This window comes from Eleginops maclovinus, chromosome 15, assembly GCF_036324505.1.
Source record: "Eleginops maclovinus isolate JMC-PN-2008 ecotype Puerto Natales chromosome 15, JC_Emac_rtc_rv5, whole genome shotgun sequence".
Lineage (NCBI taxonomy): Eukaryota > Metazoa > Chordata > Actinopteri > Perciformes > Eleginopidae > Eleginops > Eleginops maclovinus.
In genome coordinates, this window is record NC_086363.1 from 19,586,354 (window position 1) to 19,610,388 (window position 24,035).

General features: G+C 42.0%; 1 protein-coding gene across 2 annotated transcripts in view; it reads right to left on the reverse strand.

The window, feature by feature from the left end:
* The window catches only part of bach2b (BTB and CNC homology 1, basic leucine zipper transcription factor 2b), an 87,289-nt gene that overhangs the window by 10,679 nt on the left and 52,575 nt on the right, over nt 1-24,035 (reverse strand). For both annotated transcript variants that reach the window (XM_063901826.1, XM_063901828.1), the window contains 2 exons: nt 17,567-17,821; nt 3,887-5,392 (listed from right to left, as the gene is read on the reverse strand). In XM_063901826.1, coding sequence (XP_063757896.1) covers nt 3,887-5,392; nt 17,567-17,821 — 1,761 coding nt within the window. The remainder of the gene's footprint in view (nt 1-3,886; nt 5,393-17,566; nt 17,822-24,035) is intronic.

The following is a 24,035-nucleotide window of genomic DNA, read 5'->3' on the forward strand; positions in this document are numbered from 1 at the left end:
TCTATAGTGTTTAGATAATTCTCCTTCGACACTCCCTTGCTCTTTCAGTGTTTGTCTTTAATAGCTACTGAACTAAAATCTACTTTAGGTTCACTTACCATCACATATTTGATGCCATGTGTTTTTACTCAATTACATAATTTCAAATATACTGTTTTTATATTAACTAAACTATACTTAGAAATATTATGTCCTATATTTAGAGACCTTTCTTTTCATGGTTATACTAAGAGTGGTTCTTATATTGCTTAAAAAATGACCCACAGTGTAGTTGTAGTATAAGGGGCACATTATTTGAAACATTGCTATTGTTTATGACTAAAGCAAGTAAACAGCTCCACAGCCAACATTATGAATGGCAAACTCAACTTACATGCCACATCAGATGTAGAGTAGAGCAAAGGTGCTTAGGCATTGTGCCATGTTTGCAGAAAAGATATCAAGGTCTGTGCACTTCCTGTCAAACGTTACTCTATTTCATCTTTTGCCTGCTAAAAAAACCCAATGTGCTGATGAATCAGGACTACTTCCTCTTTCCTCCCTATCGCTCTGAGATCAATATTTCCAACGCTGTGGCCAGACGATACGCTAGAATGAGCTCAACGCCTACGCTGCTCCCAGGAGCTGCTAGAGCTCCGACAGACAGAGGGAGGGAGACACTCTGAACTACAAATGTAGCAAAAGTACTATAAGTGCAGGAGCAACTAATTTAGTATACTGACTTCAGTGATGTCTGCCACACACTGATTTATTTCTGAAGTTTGCTAATATTAGCAACCATAGCCTATTTTACCAAGCTGTATAGTGACAACACTCCTAGTGCACTGATGGGCAATAATACAATGCATTGACTATGAATTCCACTTATGATATGATAAAATGTCATTAATGTGCATAAATATTCAGCAAACTGACTTTGTCACTCAACAGCCTCAATACAAAGATTGATCAGACGTAAGTTAACATTAGCATGATCAAGAGTGTGTTCTATCCTTACATTTTGTGATAACAATTAAACATGTTTAATGATAAAAGGTAGTATAATAGTAGCTCAAAGAATGACTCAGTGATGCCTGTAGTTTCACAAGTAGTTAGCAATATGTATCTACAGTTTGCTAGCATTAGCTTTCCACCACAAGCTACTTGTTATAGAACACTGAAGGCTGTAGCATTGTGTTGAATGATAGATAACAATATCTGTAGCTGCATAATCCTGATACCGACCAATAAACAATACTACCAGACCAATCCTATTTGTGTGCATTATTAATATACCGTACACAAATCCAACTCTTTAGCTTGTAGCTTACAAATCTAGACAAAAGGCGTAATTTGCATCTTTTTTTAATGTTTCATTTAAATCTAACCCCTTTATTAATGCTCAAAATGTCAAATGAATTTCCATTTTTCCACACATTATTTGTTATGAATATATCAAGAGTTCCTTCCATCCCTGCTGTTGCGTAGGAGGTAGGTCAGCATGCTACTGTTAAAACAAGGAGCGATCAATGGATCCCCTCACAGGGCCACACTTGGGATCAACATTGAGTCCAAGTTTTCATCAACTTTTTCTCAAAGGTTTCTCTCTTCAGGAGACTGCTCCGTCTGCAGAATGAAGCTGCTGATAGTTCTCAGATGTGGCCCATGTGAAGGCAAAAGCCCATAACCACAGAGCAGAAGCTGCCCAGAGACCTGAAGTGACTCCAGCTACCTTGAATGACTGGGCTTCGGTCGGACTGCCCTCACAACTTCCTTCCTCATCCACTGGGTCAAGTCCACAGTCCAGAGCTGAAGCTATGTTTTATTGAAAGTGCTTTCCCCGTCTGCCGTTTGCTCATGTTTGTTTGAACGGCAGGAGGGGGTGGTAGGGAAACAAGCGGCCAAGGAAGCATGAGGTAGCACTTCTTTAGCACTTAAAGGCCAAGGGAGGGTAACCTAACACTGAGCTTCACTTTGGAAGTACTTCTCTGTGACCTCCGCTTTAACTCCGGTGCAATAAACTGTGGAGTAGTGAAACACTCATGAAGGATCTTATCAACAGCCTGTGATAGTGAGTGGAAAGCTGGCAGAGAACCCTGTGTAAGTCAATAGAGATTTGACAGAGGATGTAGTGGAGTAATGGAGCAGCAACAATGGCTGACACATACATATATAAACAGTATACCCACACAAAGAAATGACAAAGAGAACTGAAATGTCTACCAGTCATTTTTGGGCTGCTCTCCCAGCTGATAGCTCAGCGCTGTAAATCCATCCCACATGATTTACAGCGGCACATTCAGCAGGCCTATCGAAGGCCCATAAATCTAATGGTGACGGTGTTGTGTGCCATACTCTGAAGGTAATAATTACGCATAACTGCTGAGCCTCTTTATCTCACAGCTCTGTTTGTGCAGCGGAACTGAATTCTTTCCACAGAAAAGCTAAATCCTGTCATGTAGCTCCAACCATTGCAACATGCCGACTTGCTCTTTGAATGTGATTGCCATGGCAACGCACCACTTTCTCTTCTCTCTTTCAACTTCTGCTTCCTCCTGTGCACTGAGAGCGCCCTTGATCCACCAAGCTCATCACAAATAATTCTGACATCACTGATGGTAAAATCACAAGAGGCAAGACAGCCTGGGAACATGGAGACAAAAGGTCACAGGTTCAAGCTCTGCAACAGCAAAAATGTGATGTCACAGACATGACTATGCTAGAGTCAAGTGAATGCCTCATAGCTGATTGGATCTTTGTACCATCTATTGTGAAAAAAACAAACAAACCTCAACCAGGGAAACAAAGAAAGCTCCTTCTCCAAGCTCCTAACACAATTAAAGAGTCAATTTGGAGACACGAGGTTTTCAGCAAAGGCCTGAAATCCAAATGGAAATGTACCTCATTAAAGCGAGTAAACAGCAGTGCTCTGAGGAAGCAAAGCTATTCTTTGTAAATTGATTTTAATGCCTTACACTCCCCCTCAGGTGGGAAATCTGCTCATTTTGATATTATTACACCTGCGCTGAGCTCCATCTGTGAGCGAGAGGTTCCCTCACTGATCTTTACACTGTAAACAACAACAGCCTAGAGTCTGTGGCCTGCAGGGCGTCTGCTCAGGTGGATTAGGGAAGGATGATTAGAGGATTGGCTGTTCATCCTTGTCAGCACTGTGGAGCTGGCCGCCATGAGACCGAGCTCAACCTCCGCCCACCCACTGCAACTGCACACCATTAAAACTTTATGGCCATAACACACCGCTGCGGTAATGTATTGGTTGTAATCTGTGTGTGACGGCTGCACACCTTCACTGCGGCAGGGTATCACTGCTAATGGTCGATAGATCACAAATGTCGGAATGTCGGAAAGGCTTGCTAGAATTAGCATATGCATATTTATAGGGGCGGATTATAGATATCAGTGTTTCTGCTGGGATAAAATGAGCTAGTTAGGGTAGTTGGCTGCGGCAGCGAGACAGAAAGAGCCAGAGGGAATAACTTCAGAGGGTAGCTGTACCCTGGGAGAATCCTGAGCCTTCAATCGCACGCAGTGCTTTCACACATTAACATTACTCCCAGCTTAGATGATAACCCAATCAAAGTCTTGAAAACCAGCACCACAGCCTCCTGCATTTCGACTATCCTAGTGCATTTGGACTCACACATTCAGAATCATTACACAGATCTCCAGCAGTGCATAAAGCAGATTAATAATATCAAAGCACATCTGTGCCCTTTGGTGATACTGTAAATCTGGCACTGAACACCCCGGCTTCAATTACACGATGATTTAATGACTGCTAATGCAGACCTGGAGAGCAGGGCACTGCGATGTAATTAGCCATGGTGGGATTGAGTGTGATGGCTACATTGTGTGTTACAAAAGAATGACAGTGTTTCACACTCACCTCTGGCCCTTGCTCCTGCACATGGCAGGACTCGCTGTCTCCCTCTGAGAAGGAGCCCGACTCGTCGCTGGAGTTGGTGCCGTAGGACTGCTCGCATTTGATCTTAGGCCGCACCTGGTTAAAAAGCGCCTCCCCGCCCACACTCTGCTCCTGCTGGTCCACATTGAGGCATCGCGCCACGTTGGAGCAGGGAGAGGAGGAGAACTCAAACTGGGGCAGGCTGCAGGGAGAGCCTCCGCTGCCGTCCTCCGCATAGGAGTACGAAGAGCAGGAGCTGGAAGTCCTGGTGCGTGTTTCACATGGCGGTGAGCGCGGGCACACTTTGATTGGCACTGGGCAGCTGGTGTTGGGTCTTGGGCGGCACAAGAGTGGGGGATCGCTGGAGGTGGTGCTGGGAGAATATGTCTGCGACGTGGGGAGGGACTGGCTGGCTCCAGCCCACAGGCCCTTTGGCATGTGCTCAGAGAGCTCCATCTCCAAAGAGTTTCCACCAGGGTAGGAATGTGCTGGGGTTCCCAGACGTTTGCATGCCCCTGAGGAAAATATGACACTACGGCGATCAAGCTCGACTTCCTGTTTGCAGACCCCATCACAGGAAGCAGACTTGAGGGACAACCCTGCAGGGAAACCGTCAACGTGGTTTGGGGATGTAACAGGCAGACCCAACTCCCCAGTGAAAGGCCTGAAGTCTTTTTTATGATCTCCCTGAGAGTTTCCTTTGTCCTGGGGGCAGACAAGTCTGTTGGCGAATAGCTGCTGTGAAGTGTTGGGCAGGTCCATCCCTTTCTTGAAGAAGGCTCGGAGGCAGGAAGGGGACTTGGTTCTCTTGGTTCTCTCCTCAGATATGGGGTTATCCATCTCCATGGCTGTCACACTGTCCTTATCCCTGACCCCCTGCTCATCCCCTGACAGGCACAATGAGATGGCCTCTTCCTCTACCTGTGGTTCAACTTTGATCTGTGCCAAAGGCAGCCCGTCCTGACCCGGCAGTGCCCCGCTGACGCTGCTCTCTTTTAATGTGCTTGGAAAACCTGAGGTACTGGTGTGTGAGGATGTGTCATTGTTGTGCTTGATGCAAGCCCACTGGTATTTCCTGTACTTTGGGCATCGCGGCAGGTCTGATGCTCCGTGCCTGTCAAAGTCCAGCCGGCCATCGGAGAAGTTGCTGGGAATAGCCATCGCTAGCCGATCCTCGTCAGGGCGTTCAAAGGAAGTGAGGGCTTCGGCACGTCGTCGAGCCTTTGGAGAGGTGGGTTTCTCCACCTCAGACTGCATGCTCTCATCCTCTGAGTTGTTCACTTCTGCCGCCGCCACCTTGTGGCAGAGCAGCAAGCCGTCCTCCTCGCTGCGCAGCTGTGCTTCCAGGAAGCGAAAGCACGAGTCCTCCAGGTTGTGCATGCGCAGGAATTCGGCACAGCGGATGACCTCCTGGATGTTTTCTCTGCTGAGTAACAGCTTAGCAGTGTAGGCAAACTGCAACAATGGAGCGAATCCCCTGGCAGTGACCTGCAAAAAAACAGGGAAATTGGGGGCATTACCATCAGCACAGCCATTGTTCAGACCACTTGGAGTGTGGTGAGACAACCTGACAGCTCCATCAAACATACACAAACACTGTAAAATACCGCTTCATTTCTATCAGGTCAGCACTGAACATTCTATACAGCACTCAATAAGATGGTGCTCTGTGGGTGTTGGCAGGTCTAGCCTCATGCTCATAACACCAGCCTGTGGACATTCAGCAGTCTGCCTCTGTCTGCAGCCATTGCATTGGTTTTGGCTACACCCATTCCTGTTAAGTCTTGGTCATTCTTTAAAAACAATCTGCAAATATCTTATTGTCTTGTTTGGTTGACTATATGTTGCAATTTTTAACCTTAGCACCAAAGTGTTGTTATCCAGGTTTTGACAAAGATTTTTCATTTATAGGAAGCTGTTGTGAATAAATATTATTTTTATACAACACTGATTTGAGCGTCATGTACTGTTTGTCAGGGCTTGGCCCCAAAGCCTCACTTTCTGTGTCAATGCCCTGCCTCCTCAGGTCAAGTGCCTGTAAAGCCTAATGGTGTGTAAGACTGAGGCTTATCCCCGTTGAGGCCATGTGGCACGGGATGATAGAGGGAAGCCTTCCATTTAGATTTAATGCCAGATAATTAGGTAAACTCCTGAGCCTGCAAAGTCCCGGCTGCTGTTGTCGCAGAGCGCTGAGACCAGAGAAAGGAGCCCGAGGAGCGGTTTTAACACGACTGTTTGGAGATTAGCTTGAGATTCAAGCTAGGTTGCATTCATCAATTTACTCAGGCAACCAAACCCTGCAGCTTTGTCCCGGTTTATTCTCTGGTGACAAACACATTACTGTTTGGGCAATGCAATCAAAGCGCACACAGAAAAGGTGCAGTAACACAACTGCAATGCGTTCACTTTGAGTCGGTATTGTTTGCTTTACAAAGCAGCTTTTCAGAGGCTGAGTGATGTTACATTTGCCTTTCAAGACTTAACAGAGGATGAGCGGAACAATGTGTTTTTAATGAGCCCACTGTATAGTGATTATTTTCTGCCTTTGTTGGGGGGAACGAGAAGATGACCCTACAGTAGGTGGACAGTATAACCCTGTGAACACTGCAGCAGCTCCCAGCGCTCCCTGCCAGACTCCCCACTAAGTAAAAAAGGAATTTTCCTCTGCAGTAATCAAACTTCAAAAACCGCAAAATTTGCTCTGTAGATTTTTTCCACAACTAAGGAGTATGATCGAGGAAACTCAAACATGTCAGTAAAAAATAGCTTGAGGTCACTGCATAGTCTGAGAAGGAATTCAATCATCTGGCTTCTCAGGAAAATGTATGTGCATCCGTTGTTGCTTTTAGGTTTGTAGAAGCAATAGTTTATTGACTTTTTTGTTCACTTGCAAAAAAAATTAAGGATAAGATATACTAGAGGAGCACCCAATGGGGTATGTGTTTAGGCTAATTTGAATGGAAACTGACCCTAAAATACAGGGATTGTGTGATTACAGAAGAGCTATGACTTTAATCTGTAAAACACCCAACTTCACTTTCAGCTTTACTTAATGATCAAGTTAATGTCTCACAACAACTGTGCTCAACTGAACCTGAATTCAGCTACGCACTTCCTCCTAATCTTTTAAACAAACCCACATCTTTACTCACTTTTCCATTGAATACAGTCTGAAACGGTAATCAGTGTGGAGATCTTGTGACTGTAAATACAGCAAATGTTACCAAAATTGTCCATATCAGGATGTGTTTAGTTTTTAGGGGGGGGGGGGGGTCACACACTCATGTTAAATCTGTATCTCTCACCATTCACATGTTTTTTCTCTCTCTCCGTTATACATCACTCTCTCCATGAGCCACCGTTGCTTGGAAGCCATCTGTGAGTCTCTCTTTAAAAGCTATAAATGTCTTTTTTCAGACTCTTGTTGCAACACTGTGAAGTGAGGCACTTCTTGACAGCAACAGCTGTCAAATACATCAATATTTCATTAAACTGGCCCGTGACAGCTAGAAATATTCCCAGATGGGTATATGTAAGTTTCTACTCCTGGCCTTATTATGTACACAGTACACTGAATCAACCGTGCTATAAAAAGAGATGTAAACAAACTTTTGAATAATTGGATGATATCTATAATTTGTTATAATTCTTACACTAACTAAAATTTGTAGGGTATATCTGTGTGATGACAACAGCCACATGTTTATGATGTTGAACACCATTGACAGATTTGTGATATGCTAAATAAACATCTGTTTGCATACAATGTGATGGGTACAAGATGTGTGTTTGCACATGTAGGCAGCTCTCCTCCATCTTACTTTTGTTAACAGAGCATCCACATGCTGCAGCTCCCAGCATGCCTCTGGTTCAAAGCACCTTGCAGTGCGCTCTGGCTAACAGACAGTCCAACAGCAGCAGCCATATCAGTCATTGTTAAGAGAAAGCTGCTGACTCCATATCTGTGAGGGGGATGGTGTGTGTAGTTGTGTATGTGTGTGCGCCACGGTAAGTGGGTGGGTGGGTGGGAGTGTGTGAGGGATTGGGGGGGAGGTAGAGGCTCTGAGTGGTCTATCCGCTCTACTGATGAGCGCAGCACATCTAGTACTACTGCTGCAGCACACACACACACACACGCACACACACACACCATCAAATATGTAATGATATGATGATATTTGCCCTTAAGACTGTTTATCTCGCATAACACGTTGCTTGCTTAATGATATAAATTATTTTAACAAAACACACTTTTTTACTTCTGCCTTTAAGGAATACCCCATATATTTACTATAACGCATTCATAAAATGAGAGGACTTCTGAGCGGTTAGAAACAAATCTGTGCAGCAGATGCAATTATATCTTCATTCACTGTATGGATAATTCTAGGATCCATATTCTTTCTTAGAAAATACATGATCAAAACACTGGTTTCTATATTTTCCATAGTGCCAGTATCTTTTCATTAGACACTTTCTGATGCCGAAAGCCCATGTTTTTCAAATTCCATGCCCCCTAGTTTGTTTTTCTAAACCCCAGCTGATGACATCATCAGTTATTTCCCAGACTTCAAGTAGTGTCCCTTTAAAAATGCAGTTTCCTGTGGAGATACAGCATGAATAATGCCTGTGCATTTCGGTCACTATGTGTCTACGTTACTGTTGCCATTCCTCTTTGAACACTCTAAAAAAGCACAAATACGCTGAGAGTTGAACAAATTCTACCTTATCCTGAACTTTGTGACTTTAATTCATGTTAGTAGGGAGACCAAAAGAGGAGGAAAGAGACTGTTGGAAATTGGCTAAAAACAGGGAAGTCTCCAGGCAGTCCTAAGACTGAGCTATTTCCCCAAAACACACACACACACACACACACACACACACACACACACACACACACACACACACACACACACACACACACACACACACACACACACACACACACACACACACACACACACACACACACACACACACTCTCACTTGATGAACAAATTGCACAAAAAGTCTAGCAATAACCTAATTTGCTCAACGATCTGACTCATTATTTTGCAACTTAAATAAAACCTACTACCATGTTTTATTGCTTTAGGAGCCATCACACACAGACACCAATTGAAGGTAGAATTATGAAGATTTTATATTATTTATGAAAACCAAACATCTAAAACAAACCAACATGGACCACAGAAATCTAATGCTTATTAAAGGTTGATACCTAACACGTCATATGGTAATCAATTGTGTTTACCCCTCTTAACATTTTATATTTCCTGTTTTTACAGCACAGTTCATGACGACATGGACATGTTAAGCCTGACAGCTGGAAGGTTCCTCAGCATTGGGTCTTTTTTTTTTTTTGTCAAAGTGAATTCTGTATTTGAAATATGTTGCATGTTGTATGATGATGATTGAAATACAGTATGATCTTTTATAGCTCACAAAAAACAAACCATTCTAGCAGCATGAGCCAGTGTACTCTTAGTTTACTATATTACCTCTCTACACACACACACACACACACACACACACACACACACACACACACACACACACACACACACACACACACACACACACACACACACACACACACACACACACACACACACACACGCACTGTAATGGTGTAGCAGTGGCAGCTTAAATGAGGCTGGGTCCAGAGCTGCTGATAAACAGTAAAGCTGCTGGAGAGAAAGTGCTGAGCGTACCAGGGATCTATTTTCAGCTAGTATCAGCAGCTGCTGTCTGCGGGAGAGCATCTTTATGTGTGCTCTGCACCATATGTGATTACTCCACTGTTACAACCAGCACAGCAGCCTAATGAAGGAAAGCATAAAGAGAGCAACGCAGGGCGGGGGGGTAAATATGAGGGAGGATGGACCAAGCACAGAGGAAAATGAAACAGCGAGGGAAACACTCACAGCTTATGAAACTGTTAAAGGAGGAAGAGGAAGACAGGGAGCAGAGACAGAGTTTCCTAATCATTATCCGAACGCATGAAGCATTTCAGCTGTTAGCAGCACTTCTGTTAGCAGCAGAATTAAGACAACAAGAGGAATGCATCAACATGACAGATTGGGGCCTTTTTAGGATAAGAGGGCTCTGCTCTATGTTTGGTTAACGATACCATTATAGGGCAGGAAATTAATGGCAGTGGCCAACCACAGAGCCGGTCAGTTTGCATAACATTTTTGGGAAGCCTGCCAAAACAGCCTTTCATTAACAGGCTGAGCAATACTACACCCTCCCTCTCCACCCTTTTCCTCTCCTACATCGGCCTTTCGCCTCTGTGGAAGAGATGGCTAATTTATGCAAATGTGTTCCAGTGAATTCCTGCATGTCATGCATGCTAATGAGTACATGGCATGGCAATGGAGTGCAAGAGGAAACGCTCCGTCTCCATTGGAGGGAGCAGCTGACGCTTCAGCATCAGATGTGCTGAGTAACCTGACATTAACCTCTGTGTTCGCAGACAAAAAAAAAGGAGCCTGAGTCACAGCGCTAATGGAGATCAAGCAGGCACTGTACTGTACGCTGACATGCCGCCACTGTGGGTTAAGCTTTATCCTGGAGGAAATGACAGGAAGTGTGCAGAGGAGAACGCCTGCTGCACAACAGCATATCTCTGTGGCCAGAGGAAATTATGTTATTAAGACAACTGGACAGCTTCCTACAGCGTGCATTAGAAACACATTATGCTGATCAATGGAGGATCACAGTATCATTACTGGCTAAAGTCAGTTAAACTCTGACAAGCTTGCGTCACTTTAGAAATTCACTGCAATGTAACTCAGTATAGTTTATTATTACCACACCAAAAATTAGCATTTACAAATCAAATATTTTAACATACTTTACAAAACATCATGTGGCACCTAAGATTATATGATTGGTACCGAGAAGTAATTTTTTTCCATTAATTTCTGTCTGGTATAAATAATTCAAAACTTCCTTTGGTTAGATTATCAATCACTGTGAACACACGTTTTTTATTTCGTTAGGGAGCTAAATGTACTAAAATCAATAGCTATATATGTTTGATTTTAGTTGTCTTGGATTTCTTTAATCGGTTGTTTGTATTTTCATGTTTTTTCATACTCAAATTACCAATTCTCAAGAAGCTTTAATGCATATGTCAATAAAACACATGATTTAAATATATGTGTTTTGCATGATTGGTTGTGGAACATCTAGTTTTTACAGATTAATAGAATTTGACCAACTTCACAGTGACTCTTTTGAGCATAAACACAGATTTGTTCATTAGTTCCTAAAGGGGGAAAAGTTTGGACCTGAACTATTTTTAATATTTATCTCAAATGATAGTACATCTTAAACACTCATGCAGTTTAAAAATATTAAAGATAAATCCCAAACATAACTCCTTAATGCAATACAGTAGAATAAAAGCCTTTACACACATGCTGTTATAGATCTTTACTGACAGGTTCAGTGTGAAGTGAGCCAGTGGAGTGATGTTGAGAGATTTGGAAAGGTAAGGAAAGTGTCATCCTCAGTGAAGCAGCAGCTCAGACATCCCTGGTGCCGAGCTGTGGGTTAGTAACCCCCCCCGACGGTGGATTGTGTGGATCAGATAGTGTACGCCTAATCCTCCCTCAGTGCAGCTTACTGTACATTCCAGACATGGAGGACATGACCCCACCTCTACACTGTTTAACAAACACCATGATTGTGTTTACGCTGTTTTATTTCTGACTGTACAAATGTACAAAGGACATTACCACGTCTGATGACACTCTGTGTCCAGCACTTGTTTTGTCCACCACGCTGTATGATAGGTCTTTAATCCCAGGCTGATCAAAGTCTGTTTATTGGTATATTTAGGGTGTATAGCTGCTTAACTGTGCTGGGATTGAAGGTTAACTACAAAGAGCATAAACATGGGGATCACAATGTGGCTCGGTAGGCTTTCTGCTCACACCGAGACAAAGAACCCTGCATCTTCTCTGGCAGTCCATATAACATGAGAAGTTTCCTTGGCGGAGAAAGAGAGACTCCCTGCTGGACCAAGGGTGTTGGGTATTAGTGCCGTTACTTCCATTCCTCTCTCCACCACTTCCTCTTCATCTTCCACCACCCAACCCCCCATGTTCAAGGAAGGCTCCCACCATCTGTTTAATAGGCTGTTCTTCTGTTAGAGAGTCCTGGCCAGTCACTCCATGTGGGGTTATTCTGAGTGATGCCCCCCTAAGATTAGCAGGTCAACTGCTTGACCTAAAATGGTGGATGGTTGTCACTTTTCAACATGCAGCAGTCTACAGCCCTTTTAGACCTCATACCTGAGCAACAGCATGTATTTTGGTAGTCCAGATATGAGTATAATCTGACCTGCTACCTCTAGGGCTAAGGTCTATATAAGTAGGAAGCTAGATCTAATGGGCCAGGGCGAGATCATGGTCATTGTGAATGAAACCAATGTCGTGCCCCCAAGGTTTTATGACTGCTGCAACAACGCCCCCCTACTTTTTGCTTTGAATAGAGTTCAGGCATTATTTACTCAGCCCCAAGTGGTCAGTACTCAGGTTGATCTCGACATACAGTAGGTCATTTACAAGTTCAAGTGCTGTCATTTTTATGACGAGGGCATCAAGGCTATTGGTTGGGTTACCTTTTTTTCTAAATGTATAATGACCCTCAGGATGTTGGCGATTTCAAAATGCATCAGCTGTCGACCTGACGTCAATCTAGTCGCAGGGTATGGCTGATATTTTGGCACTTTCAGTGGAGCCAGCGAATATGCAGCTATCTGGGCCAGGACTTCTATTGATTTGAACCAAAACATGTATCTTCCAATCTTGCTACTAATTGGTTTCAAGTACACTATATAGTACTAGCTTCTACTTAAGTTTTGCCAGCTTTCAATAGACATAGTATGGCAGCTGGCCTGAAGTAGTAAGTTATCTCAATGTTACCTGGACTCTGAACTCCCTCCACACTGGATTGATTGATTGGTTGAAGATTTCTGACTGAATGGATGGTGTGTTGAATACCTTTGGATTTGATTGATGGATCTAAGTGTGGAGAGCAATTGAAGATCTCTAAACCCTACATGCCTAACCTTAACCCTATCGCCGGGATTCCACCGTGTTCCGTCTGCGCCACGGTTTTGTTCCGACCTCCGAACGGCATTTCGGAGGTCGGAACAAAACCATTTTGTTGTGTTGTAGCCTACAGACAAAAGTTAATAATAATTGTGATACTCCAGTTATAAATGACATGAATCAAAGATGTATTACTGTATTTTAGTTGTAAAATAAATGCATTCACTATCATAATAATGCTATATAATTTACACACAGCACCTGTAAACAGGAGGAGAACGCTGGTATTTCTTCTCCTACTTTAAAGACTACAGAGGGATGGGGGTAGGACAAGGAGCCGGTTTTGGGTGCACCCCCTCAACCAGCGAAGGAGACAACAAGGTGATTTTTATCACGGACCCGGTGGAATACGGAGGTTACCCTAGCTAAGACTAAGTAAAGCTATAAGAACTATTTATTTGTTTCTGGGTCGCCATTTTATTATTCTATTGAACATTTTTAAATGTAATGTTAAGAGGAGCCACAAGCAGAACTTAAAATGTTGTGGAAATACATCAAATCAAAATCCTCGGTGACACTGCAGGTGGACAGCCTTCTTTTTAAAACCAACAACATAATTATGTGTGTTTACTTTTAAATTGAAAAATGTTTCCTGGCCCACGACTAAGGAAAGAACAGACAAACAGGAGGTGGTTTGAGGTCTGTGAACCAGTGCTTTGCCGAATCACAGTGCTTTCTCTCCTTTTTCCAGAATAACACTCAGAGGTAGCCCTGATGATCTGTGGCATTCCAAAAGCCTCCACTGTCCCCACAGTGCTTTGGAATCCATCATTCCAGCCAGTCAGAACGTTTCCATACGACAGCACAGTTCAGTGGCCCCTCAATAGGATGACTTTTTCATTGGTCATTTGATTAATTCAGGCTAACAAAAAGATTGACATTGTTACTACAATTAATAAGCGTTTAGCACTAATTAGGATTAACGTTCAAATGTCCAGTGGTGAGGATCATTGGATTCTCAACATCAGCCTCTCGTGAAGGACAACAGAGGAACATGCTGCACTAAGAGCTGGCTGACAGCAGTCTGCTGGGATCATGGCAGTGAGTGGTGAGTCACAGCTTTGCACACAGCCCCATATATATGGAGGTCATTTCTGTTTGTCACAGTGATGACTGCTCCTCTCCAGTGGAGGGCTCTCGGTGGCACGCTGGTTCTTATGAATCCCTCTTTGTTCTTACACTCACAAGAAATGTGATGTAGAGAAACACTGTGTGTGTGTGTGTGTGTGTGTGTGTGTGTGTGTGTGTGTGTGTGTGTGTGTGTGTGTGTGTGTGTGTGTGTGTGTGTGTGTGTGTGTGTGTGTGTGTGTGTATGTGTGTGTGTGTGTGTGTGTGAACGCTGTGCTGTTCTGTTCCTTCCCCCTGCCGGCTGGCCCGGAGCGCAGCATCGCCGAGATAAAGCAGGATTGTTTTGTTCCCATAATGTGATGGCCAACAAAGCCCCTTGATGAAACTGGCTGCCCCTCTGCAAGCCCACAATCACATTAGATATAGATGATGTCACTCACCAGCGCCAGCCCCGGCTATTCCAGGGGCGGCGGGCCATGGGAGAGGAGTGATGAAGGTTGTGGGGGAGGTGGTCTTTGTTTCACATTTCATCCGCACTCACCTCCCCCCTCTTTTCGCCACTAGCAGCCAAGGCCTTTCCTATTTTTTTTTTTTACACATAGGTGGCAGACTTCAGTAGCGGCTGAAGGAGTATTCCCCATGACCCGTGCCACAGCTCAAGGCTGAGCAGAACCAGCCTCCCCCATCATCAGAGACGGCGATCAGACATGAAGCAGGGATGTGTCAGCATGCTCCGTCACTGACCGTAAATCAAGGGTGAAAGGGACCTTAAAACTTGACTAGCCACTTTAATGAAATGATGCGAATGGGAACTGTCTGGACTGGCAGCTGGAGATGTAGCCTACTTCCTGCTGCACTTCACAGGATGCTATTCAAAGGAAAATGTAACCTTAAATTAAAATAAATACAATAAATAACTTATTAGTAACTTGTGTTTCTAAGCCAAATTGTTGATAATCTTGGATTCTATTTTATTTTCTATTTAATTTCGGGTTTATGCTGCTTTATAATTATATTCCAGTGTTTGATACACTAAAGAATATGAAATGTTAACATTAATAAAATGTATTTAAAAAAAATATATTTGTAAAGTTAGTTTAAAGCAGAAATCTTAATATTATTGTTTTCAACTAACCTAATAGAATTATGTTTAATCTGTTGCCAAATAAGAAAAATAAAATAATAAATAAAATCAATTTTAAAAAGTCAACTTTAGATACTAGTTACTTGATATATTAAGATTTTAAATCCAAAATATATAAAGACAAATATATAGGACATTAAATTGATCATATACTGCCTGGCAAAAGAAAAAGGTCACACACTCTAATATTTTGTTGGACCGCCTTTAGCTTTGATTACGGCACATATTCGCTGTGGCACCGTTTCCACAAGCTTCTGCAACGTCACAACATTTATTCCTGTCTTGCATTAATTTTTTGCCAAGATCTTGTATTGATGACGGGAGGCTCGGACCACTGCGCAAAGTCTTCTCCAGCACATCCCAAAGATTCTCAATGGGGTTCAGGTCTGGACTCTGTGGGGGCCAATCCATGTGTGAAATGATGTCTCATGCTCCCTGAACACACCTACTCACAATCTGAGCCCGATGGATCCTGGCATTGTCATCTTAGAACGTGCCCGTGCCATCAGGGAAGAACAAATCTATTGATGGAATAACCTGGTCATTCAGTATATTCAGGTAGTCAGCTGACCCCATTCTTTGGGCATATTGCTGAACCTAGACCAGACCAACTGCAGCAACCCCAGATCATAGCACTGCCCCCACAGGCTTGTGACCTTTTTTTTTGACCGGGCGGTGTATATAAAACATTATTAAATGAGCTCTTGAGCTAGTTAATGACATGAATATTATCAGTGAAAGTGAAGACTGCATTTGAAAACAGAATTAAATGTGTTTTTACATTTCTACAAAGTGTAAGATTTCAATGGCAGGGTGTTGTTGAATGTGCTATAACCACCTTTAGTTTCCTTGGTGACAGAATAAATCTACTAAACTGATCTTATAAGTTGTATTGCAATTTAGACAAAAGTGTGAACGTGGTTGAAGTGAACAAGTTGGGACAAAGGGAGGAGGGTTTGAAGCTCACCAGGAGCAGCTCTCTCTCTGACACATTAAAGAAACACTCACTGAGAGATGTTACTTTCCTCATTCCCTCTCACACCTGAAACACACGGCAGCTCATGTTTTATTCATGCCTGCAGTGGGTGAATGAAAGAAATGCTACCTTCAGTATCTAGAAGCCGTTCCCTGCGGTCCTTCTTTGAGGTAAGGAGTGAAAAAAAGGCCCCTGATGCTCATTTTATACAAGACGACAATCTGACGCTGACTTCGTTTTCATTGAGTGTAGTCACAAAGTCGTTTGACAGGTGTTACTTTATTAATGCACGCTAGCCCGACGCAACAGCAGATGCGGGATGTGCCCCAGTTTTCACAGCAGCACATGCATGTACACGTATGTGTGTGTGTCGCTGTGTGACATCAATACGTCAGCGGGGTGCTTTCATCATGTGCTCTGTGGAGGAGCTGACAGTGAGAGCTGAGGTGGGCAAGAGTAAGGAGCGTTGCTGAACCTGATGAGCGCTGAGCCCGAGGTGGCGTTAATCTCGCTGTGAAGCGCTACCTGCCACCAACGGCAGCAGGCAGCTGACAGGTGCTAATTGGCAATCACAGCCTTATAGGCTCAATAATGCACTCCTCACACCTTTAACTGAGTCGTTGTCCTCCAGTGGGCGGCACATGAATTAAAATCGGTTTTCCTGCTAGGCTATATCATGCCTGCAAAAGGCTCTGGAAACAGAATAAAATGCCGCTGCAGCTCAAGGTTACATTTTGTCAACCACATTTTTATATTAAATGGGTTCTATATTGACAGAGAGAGCTTCTTGCATCCCTCTACGGTGAACAAAGAATAAAAAAAACCTAAGAAATGTCTTGATGCAGGAAAGTAGAACCTGGTCATCCTGTTTTAGACATCTGATTGCTTTTTTTTGTCATCAAGCAATCAATGGTTGCATTCTAAGCTGTGTTTTTTTCCACTGAAGTTGTAGGATGGATACACTGAAACTGAAATGTTGACTTTAATAAATGTATTATGTCAATTAATTTCACTTAACTGTATGAGGTTAGCTGAAAGCAATAATATTAAGTTCAATCTAGTTCAACTTAAAAGGATTGCTTTCAACTAACATAAAAACAGGTATGTGAAATCTGTTGACTTTACATGTAATTCAAGTCAACGTTTCAGTTCAGGGAAGAGGTGCTTTTAGTCCATTGGTCACACATCACTGTGCTGCTGAGGATGAAGGTGTGGAGAGGCTGATTGGTATTGCTTTTGTACTGCTGTCAGAGTGGAGTTTAATGTTGCATTGTCTAGAGATCAATAGCACTTCGACGCACGGATATTAAAAAGTGTCAAGGACAAAGTGTGTTTCATAGACGTACCTCTTCCGGAAGGCTAACCACCAAGCCATTCTCGGCCTGGCCCACCAGCGCCTGCAGGAAGTACTCGCTGCAGGCGGCTAGCACGGACCGGTGCCCACGGAACTGCTTGCCCTCCACCAGGACAGTCACATCGCACAGGATATCCTGCTTCCGCTGGTCGTTGAGGCAGAGTAGGATATTGGTACAATGAACTGTCGACTCATACACATACATGGGGGCTTCAGGCTTCTCATCCACGGACATTCCGCTCACGCCCTGGAAATAGAAGCACAACAGAGGGGGGTCAGCTTTCAGCCAAACCCAGCCAGCGCATACCGCAGGGCTGACATCAGCCCCCGCCTCATGATTCAACACACACAAGCCGGCAGCTCTCTGCTTCACATCATGGCTCGCCCTTTAACATTAATTTTAAAAGAAAGCAACTTTTTCAGAATCAGCAACAGGTTTATTGCCAAGTAGGTTTACACATATGAGGAATTTGCCCTGGTGAATATGACGCAAACATTAACACAGCTAACAAAGATAAACTGTAAGAAAAACAACCCAAATGTAAAATAAATTATACAAATATAGAACATTATTTACATGAAATATAGAACAATTCTGTATAGTATACTTTGACAAAATACTATTTAAAATAAAATAAAATATGTGCAGTATTTTTAGGAAAAGTGGAAAGCTGTGCAGATGAGGGAGATTGTGTACAAATATAAAAAATATTCTTGTTTACAAAAGTGCAAATCCTCCGACGTGCATGCACCTGCTCAGCGTGGCCAAACATAACATATGCATGCATGACTCACAAAAGACTGACTGAGTTTAAGCACACAGAATCCTTTTTATTTAGAAACCAAAGATTTGAAATAAAGGGAGCTGGGAGGCTGCAGTGTAAAGTTCTGTCTCTGCGTTACTGTGCTCTACAGATCCACATGTGTTTGCAATCTAACAACGACTCACTGTAAAGGTATTCTGAGCAGCTGACACACACTCAGCGAGAGAACATCAGCAGGAGGAAGAGAATATCAGAACAGGCGTTCAGAGGATGAGAAGCCAAATGATAGCACAGGAGTTGTTTTGTAGCCAAGAGTGAGAACTATTGACACTGTCACTTTGGGACTACACTCAGGAGTGCATATCTGCAGCTTTGAAAGGAAAAGTGGAATTTTACCGTTTGCTTTTAAAAACTTTAACCCTACAATAAAGACTCAGTCTCCAGCTAAGGGAGCTCCAAGTCAAAAGGAACTGTACGCCCTACAGCTGGGAAGCATTGGTTTGATCATGCTTTATTATGAAATGTATGTAAGATCATTTTTCTATCAACTGAAACATAACATTTTTACTTCAACATTTTAGTTCATATATGCAAAACCTGGTAATCGATAAGTTTAGAGGTCATTCCTCTGATTGTACTGAGTTTACTCCTTTGTGAAGCAAAATTTATCAGGCAATATGTTGTGTTTTGGTGGCATTAAAAGATCCCATGTACATACAATACATACAAAATACATACAATGGTGTAAATCACTAAATAACCTACACACAAACTAATTTACTTCTTTATTGTTATTATTTTATATTTATTTGTTATTTGTCATACTGCTTTATGTTTCTATCTCTGTTTTTAATAAAAAATGTAAATGTTTTTTGGGAGAAGGGGTGGGATTAAATAAGTGTAAACTTCTTCCCACTCCTTTTCGGATGTGTAATTAGGTAGATCATTTGTTTACATATAATTTGTAAGTCATTAATATTTTTGTTTATCAATTTGAATCTGCTTAAGTTGGTACAGTATCAACACTTATTTAGTTTCATTTCATTATTATTATTATTATTATTTGTATTATTGTTTTACACGTCCAAAATAAATCAAATCAAATAAGAAAATCTAAAAATACCTGGGTTGTTTTTTTACCTTTTTAAATACCAGAGTTAATGATTCCTTTCTCTTGTGAAGCGATCTGAGCCGCATGTTATGTTATGACAGTTGCCATATAAATAAAGTTTATTATTTACAGAATACATTTAGGAAACAGAAACTTGAGAATGTGCCACAGAGGTTGTTTGTCTGTTATTTATTTTTTCCCAGAATGAGGGATACAAGCTTCCAAGGCGTCAAACTCCACCTCAATAAGAGAATCGTTCTGACCTTGAGATAATATGTGCTATTTCAATAAATAATGCCTTTTTGTCCTTTCTTCTCTAGTTTTATACAACACTGCAAATTATATTTGCTTACAAAATGTTCCACTGGTGTTTTGTTTGTATCTAATAAATGGAATTACACACTGATTTTTTCTTATTTAATTAAGTCCATGACATTTCTCTTGGATTGGAAAAAAAATATTCTGAGATAACCGCTCGATTTTGACTGTAATTGATTGACAGTTCATGAGCAATGTAGTCTTCTTATACCTTAATTTTTAATTTATTAATATGTTTTTCTAACCAGGACATGCTTTATGTGTTGAAACTCTCTGGTGTTACCAAGGAAGAAAGCTCTCACTGACTCATGCTTCCATGTATGAAAAATGCTTAGCAAGAGGAGAAGTGTAACTGGAAATGAGGAAACACAGCTATCCTCTCTCATGTAAATAAAGAAACCAACATCTAGAGATGAGTGCCATCAGATGCCATAACCAGTGTTGGGTGTAATGCATTACTTCTGAAATGTGGGTAATATAATAGCCGTTACAATTCTCAGTAACGCAGATACAACACATTTTAACCCGAAATGTGTTTTTTTGTTTTTAAGAATCACAAACATCGCGAGACATTCTGACACCAGAGGAATAATTGTGCAGGTAGAATAGTAACTCAGTGAGCCTGTTTACTATTGGTTAAGAGGGCTGCAGAAACAGATTCACAATGCAGAGCTGCAGGCTCAGAGAAAAGAAATGAAACAGACAGGAGTATGTGCAGGCCGAAGCAACAGAAGGTAACTGTCTCTGAGTCTGCTGCTTGAAGCCCGAGAAGTTCAGAGACTCGTGGCAGAGTGTTGAAGATATGCAGCCTCTGTCCTCTGTGGAATCGCCGGCTATTAGAAAGCTTGTCAGCCAAATCCCCGTTAACACACCAATGACAAGGTGAGCTAACGTTGAATAGAGACTCGTTCATATACAGCAGGTCACAGGGCCGTGCAGAGGCTCCACTAACCTGTTATTAATAACACACAGAGACGTCATGTTACCGGTATCACATATTATCCAGCCCACTTAAACGGAGCATGAGTTTGATTTCAGCATACTGCCATAGATAGCTTTAATTAATGAGCTGCAATAAACTACATTTTAGCATTTAAAGTCATACTTCTGCGGTTATTTTGGTGAAAGTAACTCAAAAGTAACGCAAAAGTAGTGTAACACATTACAGTTCAGAGACAGTAATAATGTAATGTAACTTATTACTTTAAAAAGACAGTAATAAGTAATATGTACTGTATTACATTTTGGAAGTAACTTGCCCATGACTGGCCATTACAGAATCCTTTTCTTAATCTGTTGAATCACCTTTTCTTTATCTGGGAGACTCCGAGCCATATGATTTGGTAATCCATAGGATGTGGACTGGTTACTACTAGTGTGAAAATGTAGATTGACAGGCGTCTTCACCTTTCAAATAGAACAAGTTCTCTACTCGTAAAGACAGGAGCCTCTCAGTGTGTAAATTTGAAGCCACGGGGTGGAAATGTGTTTTTCGTTATATGTAATAAATCAATTTGAAAAATCCCAAGAGTGCTGAAGGAAATCATTGTCTAAGGCGTTTGTGAAATGTACCACAGCTAGCATCCTGTCTGTATACAGCAGTACAACCTTTGAAAACCCAGCAATAAAAAGGAATTTCATTGTATAACTGCTGCAGCTTATAGAAAAGTTGTTGGGTATAAAAATATTTACCATACAACACATGGAATTTAATGTAATGCGAGTCTGAGATATATTTTGCAATATAAAATGTATTGTATCTGCTAAGAGTATTTACTAAGGGTTAAACGTGGAATTTTGGAAAGGTAGGACATCCCTTACAACCTGCGATAAATCAAATGATAAGTCTTGGATAAGCTGAGCCTAAAAAAGAGACTGGAAAACATCTGGACAACAGCCACTTCACACTCTGAAGGCCAGAGTGATCCAAGCCAGCTTTAGTGTTTCAGTTTATGATGTAACGTGTCACTTTTTAACACTCTCAAATGTCATGACTACCTATGTAGGCCAGGCACCTCAGATGAAATATGCTCAGTGACTGGATGACCTACTTTTGACCTCAGGTTTGTAAAGAAACTGATTTCGGGCGACAGTTGAGAGCATTTCCTGACTAGTCAGCATCTTTATCAAACCACAAGCAAAGCCTCATCACGGTGCAGTGGTTCTTCGTCCTAGCAGGTGCAACAAGGGGCCACACTGATGTCTCATCAACCTGTCAATCATCTTCTATTTACTGCACAGCCTAAATGACATCTGACACAAATACTTACTGAAACTAGTCCGCACTGAGGGAAGTGAGAAATGTGGGTTGGCTTTGCAAAGCTACACTTTGCCATAAACTGCTTTAACACGTTTTAATATTAGGCCATATTACAGAGTAGTAGTAAACGGTTGATTGTAGCAGTCTTCTGAGGGGGTTGTTGTGGAACATATGTCAGTCCAGCCTCTCCTGTGGTTCTGCCTGCTCTAACTGTTTGCTTTTTTCCACCAAACATTTCTCAGTTGGCTTCATATGATAATGACCTGTCTTCCAAGAATAATGTTTCCAGATGCGGTTGTGAGGTTCAGAGCAATCCAAACATGCTATTTCTACACTGGAATGCACATTTCGCTTCACTTCAGATGGTTTGTTACAGTGGGAGGAAAATGCAAGGAGGACACAAACAAGACACACACGCACACACACACACACACACACACACACACACACACACACACACACACACACACACACACGCACACACGCACGCACGCACGCACACACACACACACACACACACACACACCCATACCCAGACAAACACACCACAAAATAGCAGGTTGTGGAAGGTTTCTGATTAGAACTGCTGATGGATGCAAAATATTTGTTCTTTCTTTTTTTTTTTACTTCCAGGGTCAGTTGTTGACGGCAGCTCTTTCTGCCACACTAACACTGATCCTGCCAATCTTTTCGGTGAGTTGCTAACATTCCTGCGCAGATGAAAGCACAGCGTGGTGGTGATGAGTCTTCTGGAGCTGACTGCAGGGTTCACCACTGGCTGCTCCTGGAGAGAGCTGCTGATCTGAGGGAGGCTGAGCAACATTCATGTGGCTACAGACCTGTAGACGGTTATATATGAGGAGCTAAGGTGCACGTATATGTTCACTGCCATACAGTACAGGCAGTGGAAAGGAGCAGAGTACCTGCTATTGCCTAACTGTCCTTGGTTTGATTGATTGCTAAAAAGCTAAAAGCGAAAAGAGGTCCCATAATATAGATGTCAATAAGAAAAGTACCAGATTATTACCTTATTAACATTATCATACATATTTCCTTAAGAAGTATATGATCTCATTTGCTTGTTCAATACAGCATGATGTTTATTCTGTACACGATAGTCCCATTTAGAGGTAAATAGATGCTGCACTTTAGTGCGCCTCCACCCTGTGGTTAACATTCGTCTGGTGTTGGGTTTACGGTGTTTTCGACATACAATTTTATCCATTCAGACTCTAATTTAGCTCCAAATGTTCATTTCTTAAATAATCTACAATTATGACAACGCTTATTATGAAAATAAGCGTTGCGTGTGTGTGTTTAGCTCAGAGCTGGACATGGTTAGTATAACTTAGCTTAAGGACTGGAACCAGGGGGGAAACGGCTGGCTTGACCCTGTCCAAAGTTAAGAAATACATTTACTAACACCTCTAAAGCTTACTGATTATATCCCATTTGTTTAATCTGTACAAAATCATAAATGTAAAGATTACAATTTGTTCTTCTAGGGGGAAATGATTAGCCTTTATGCTAAGCTAAGCTAACCAGATGCCAGCTCTGTATTTAACCCACACACAGGATTGTTATTCATCAACTGAAACAACACACTCTACACACAAGTGTATTTCTGAAATTGTTGACCTTTAGGTAAAAGTCATTAACAATATATTGGTAAATTAAAGATTTAGTAGCTAAATTTAAAAATACATGTTAATCGAGAAGGGCTTTAACTGACTAAAGAAAATAGCACTTCTTCAAACTGCTTGTCCCTCCCCCCAACCTTTCCATCCTCACATTTAATTTATAAATTGGTACAAGGCAATATTTGGCAAACCACACACTTTGAGCCACTTTTTCTTCATTTGTTGTTGGTCATAAGCAGATTGTTGTCACTGATTATTGCCCTGGAAACACAGCTGAGATTCCCTTGTGGGGAGGTCAGATAACTTCCCCCCCACTTAACAATGCATCAGTTCATCAGATGAGCAGAACTAAGACTGTCAACCATGAG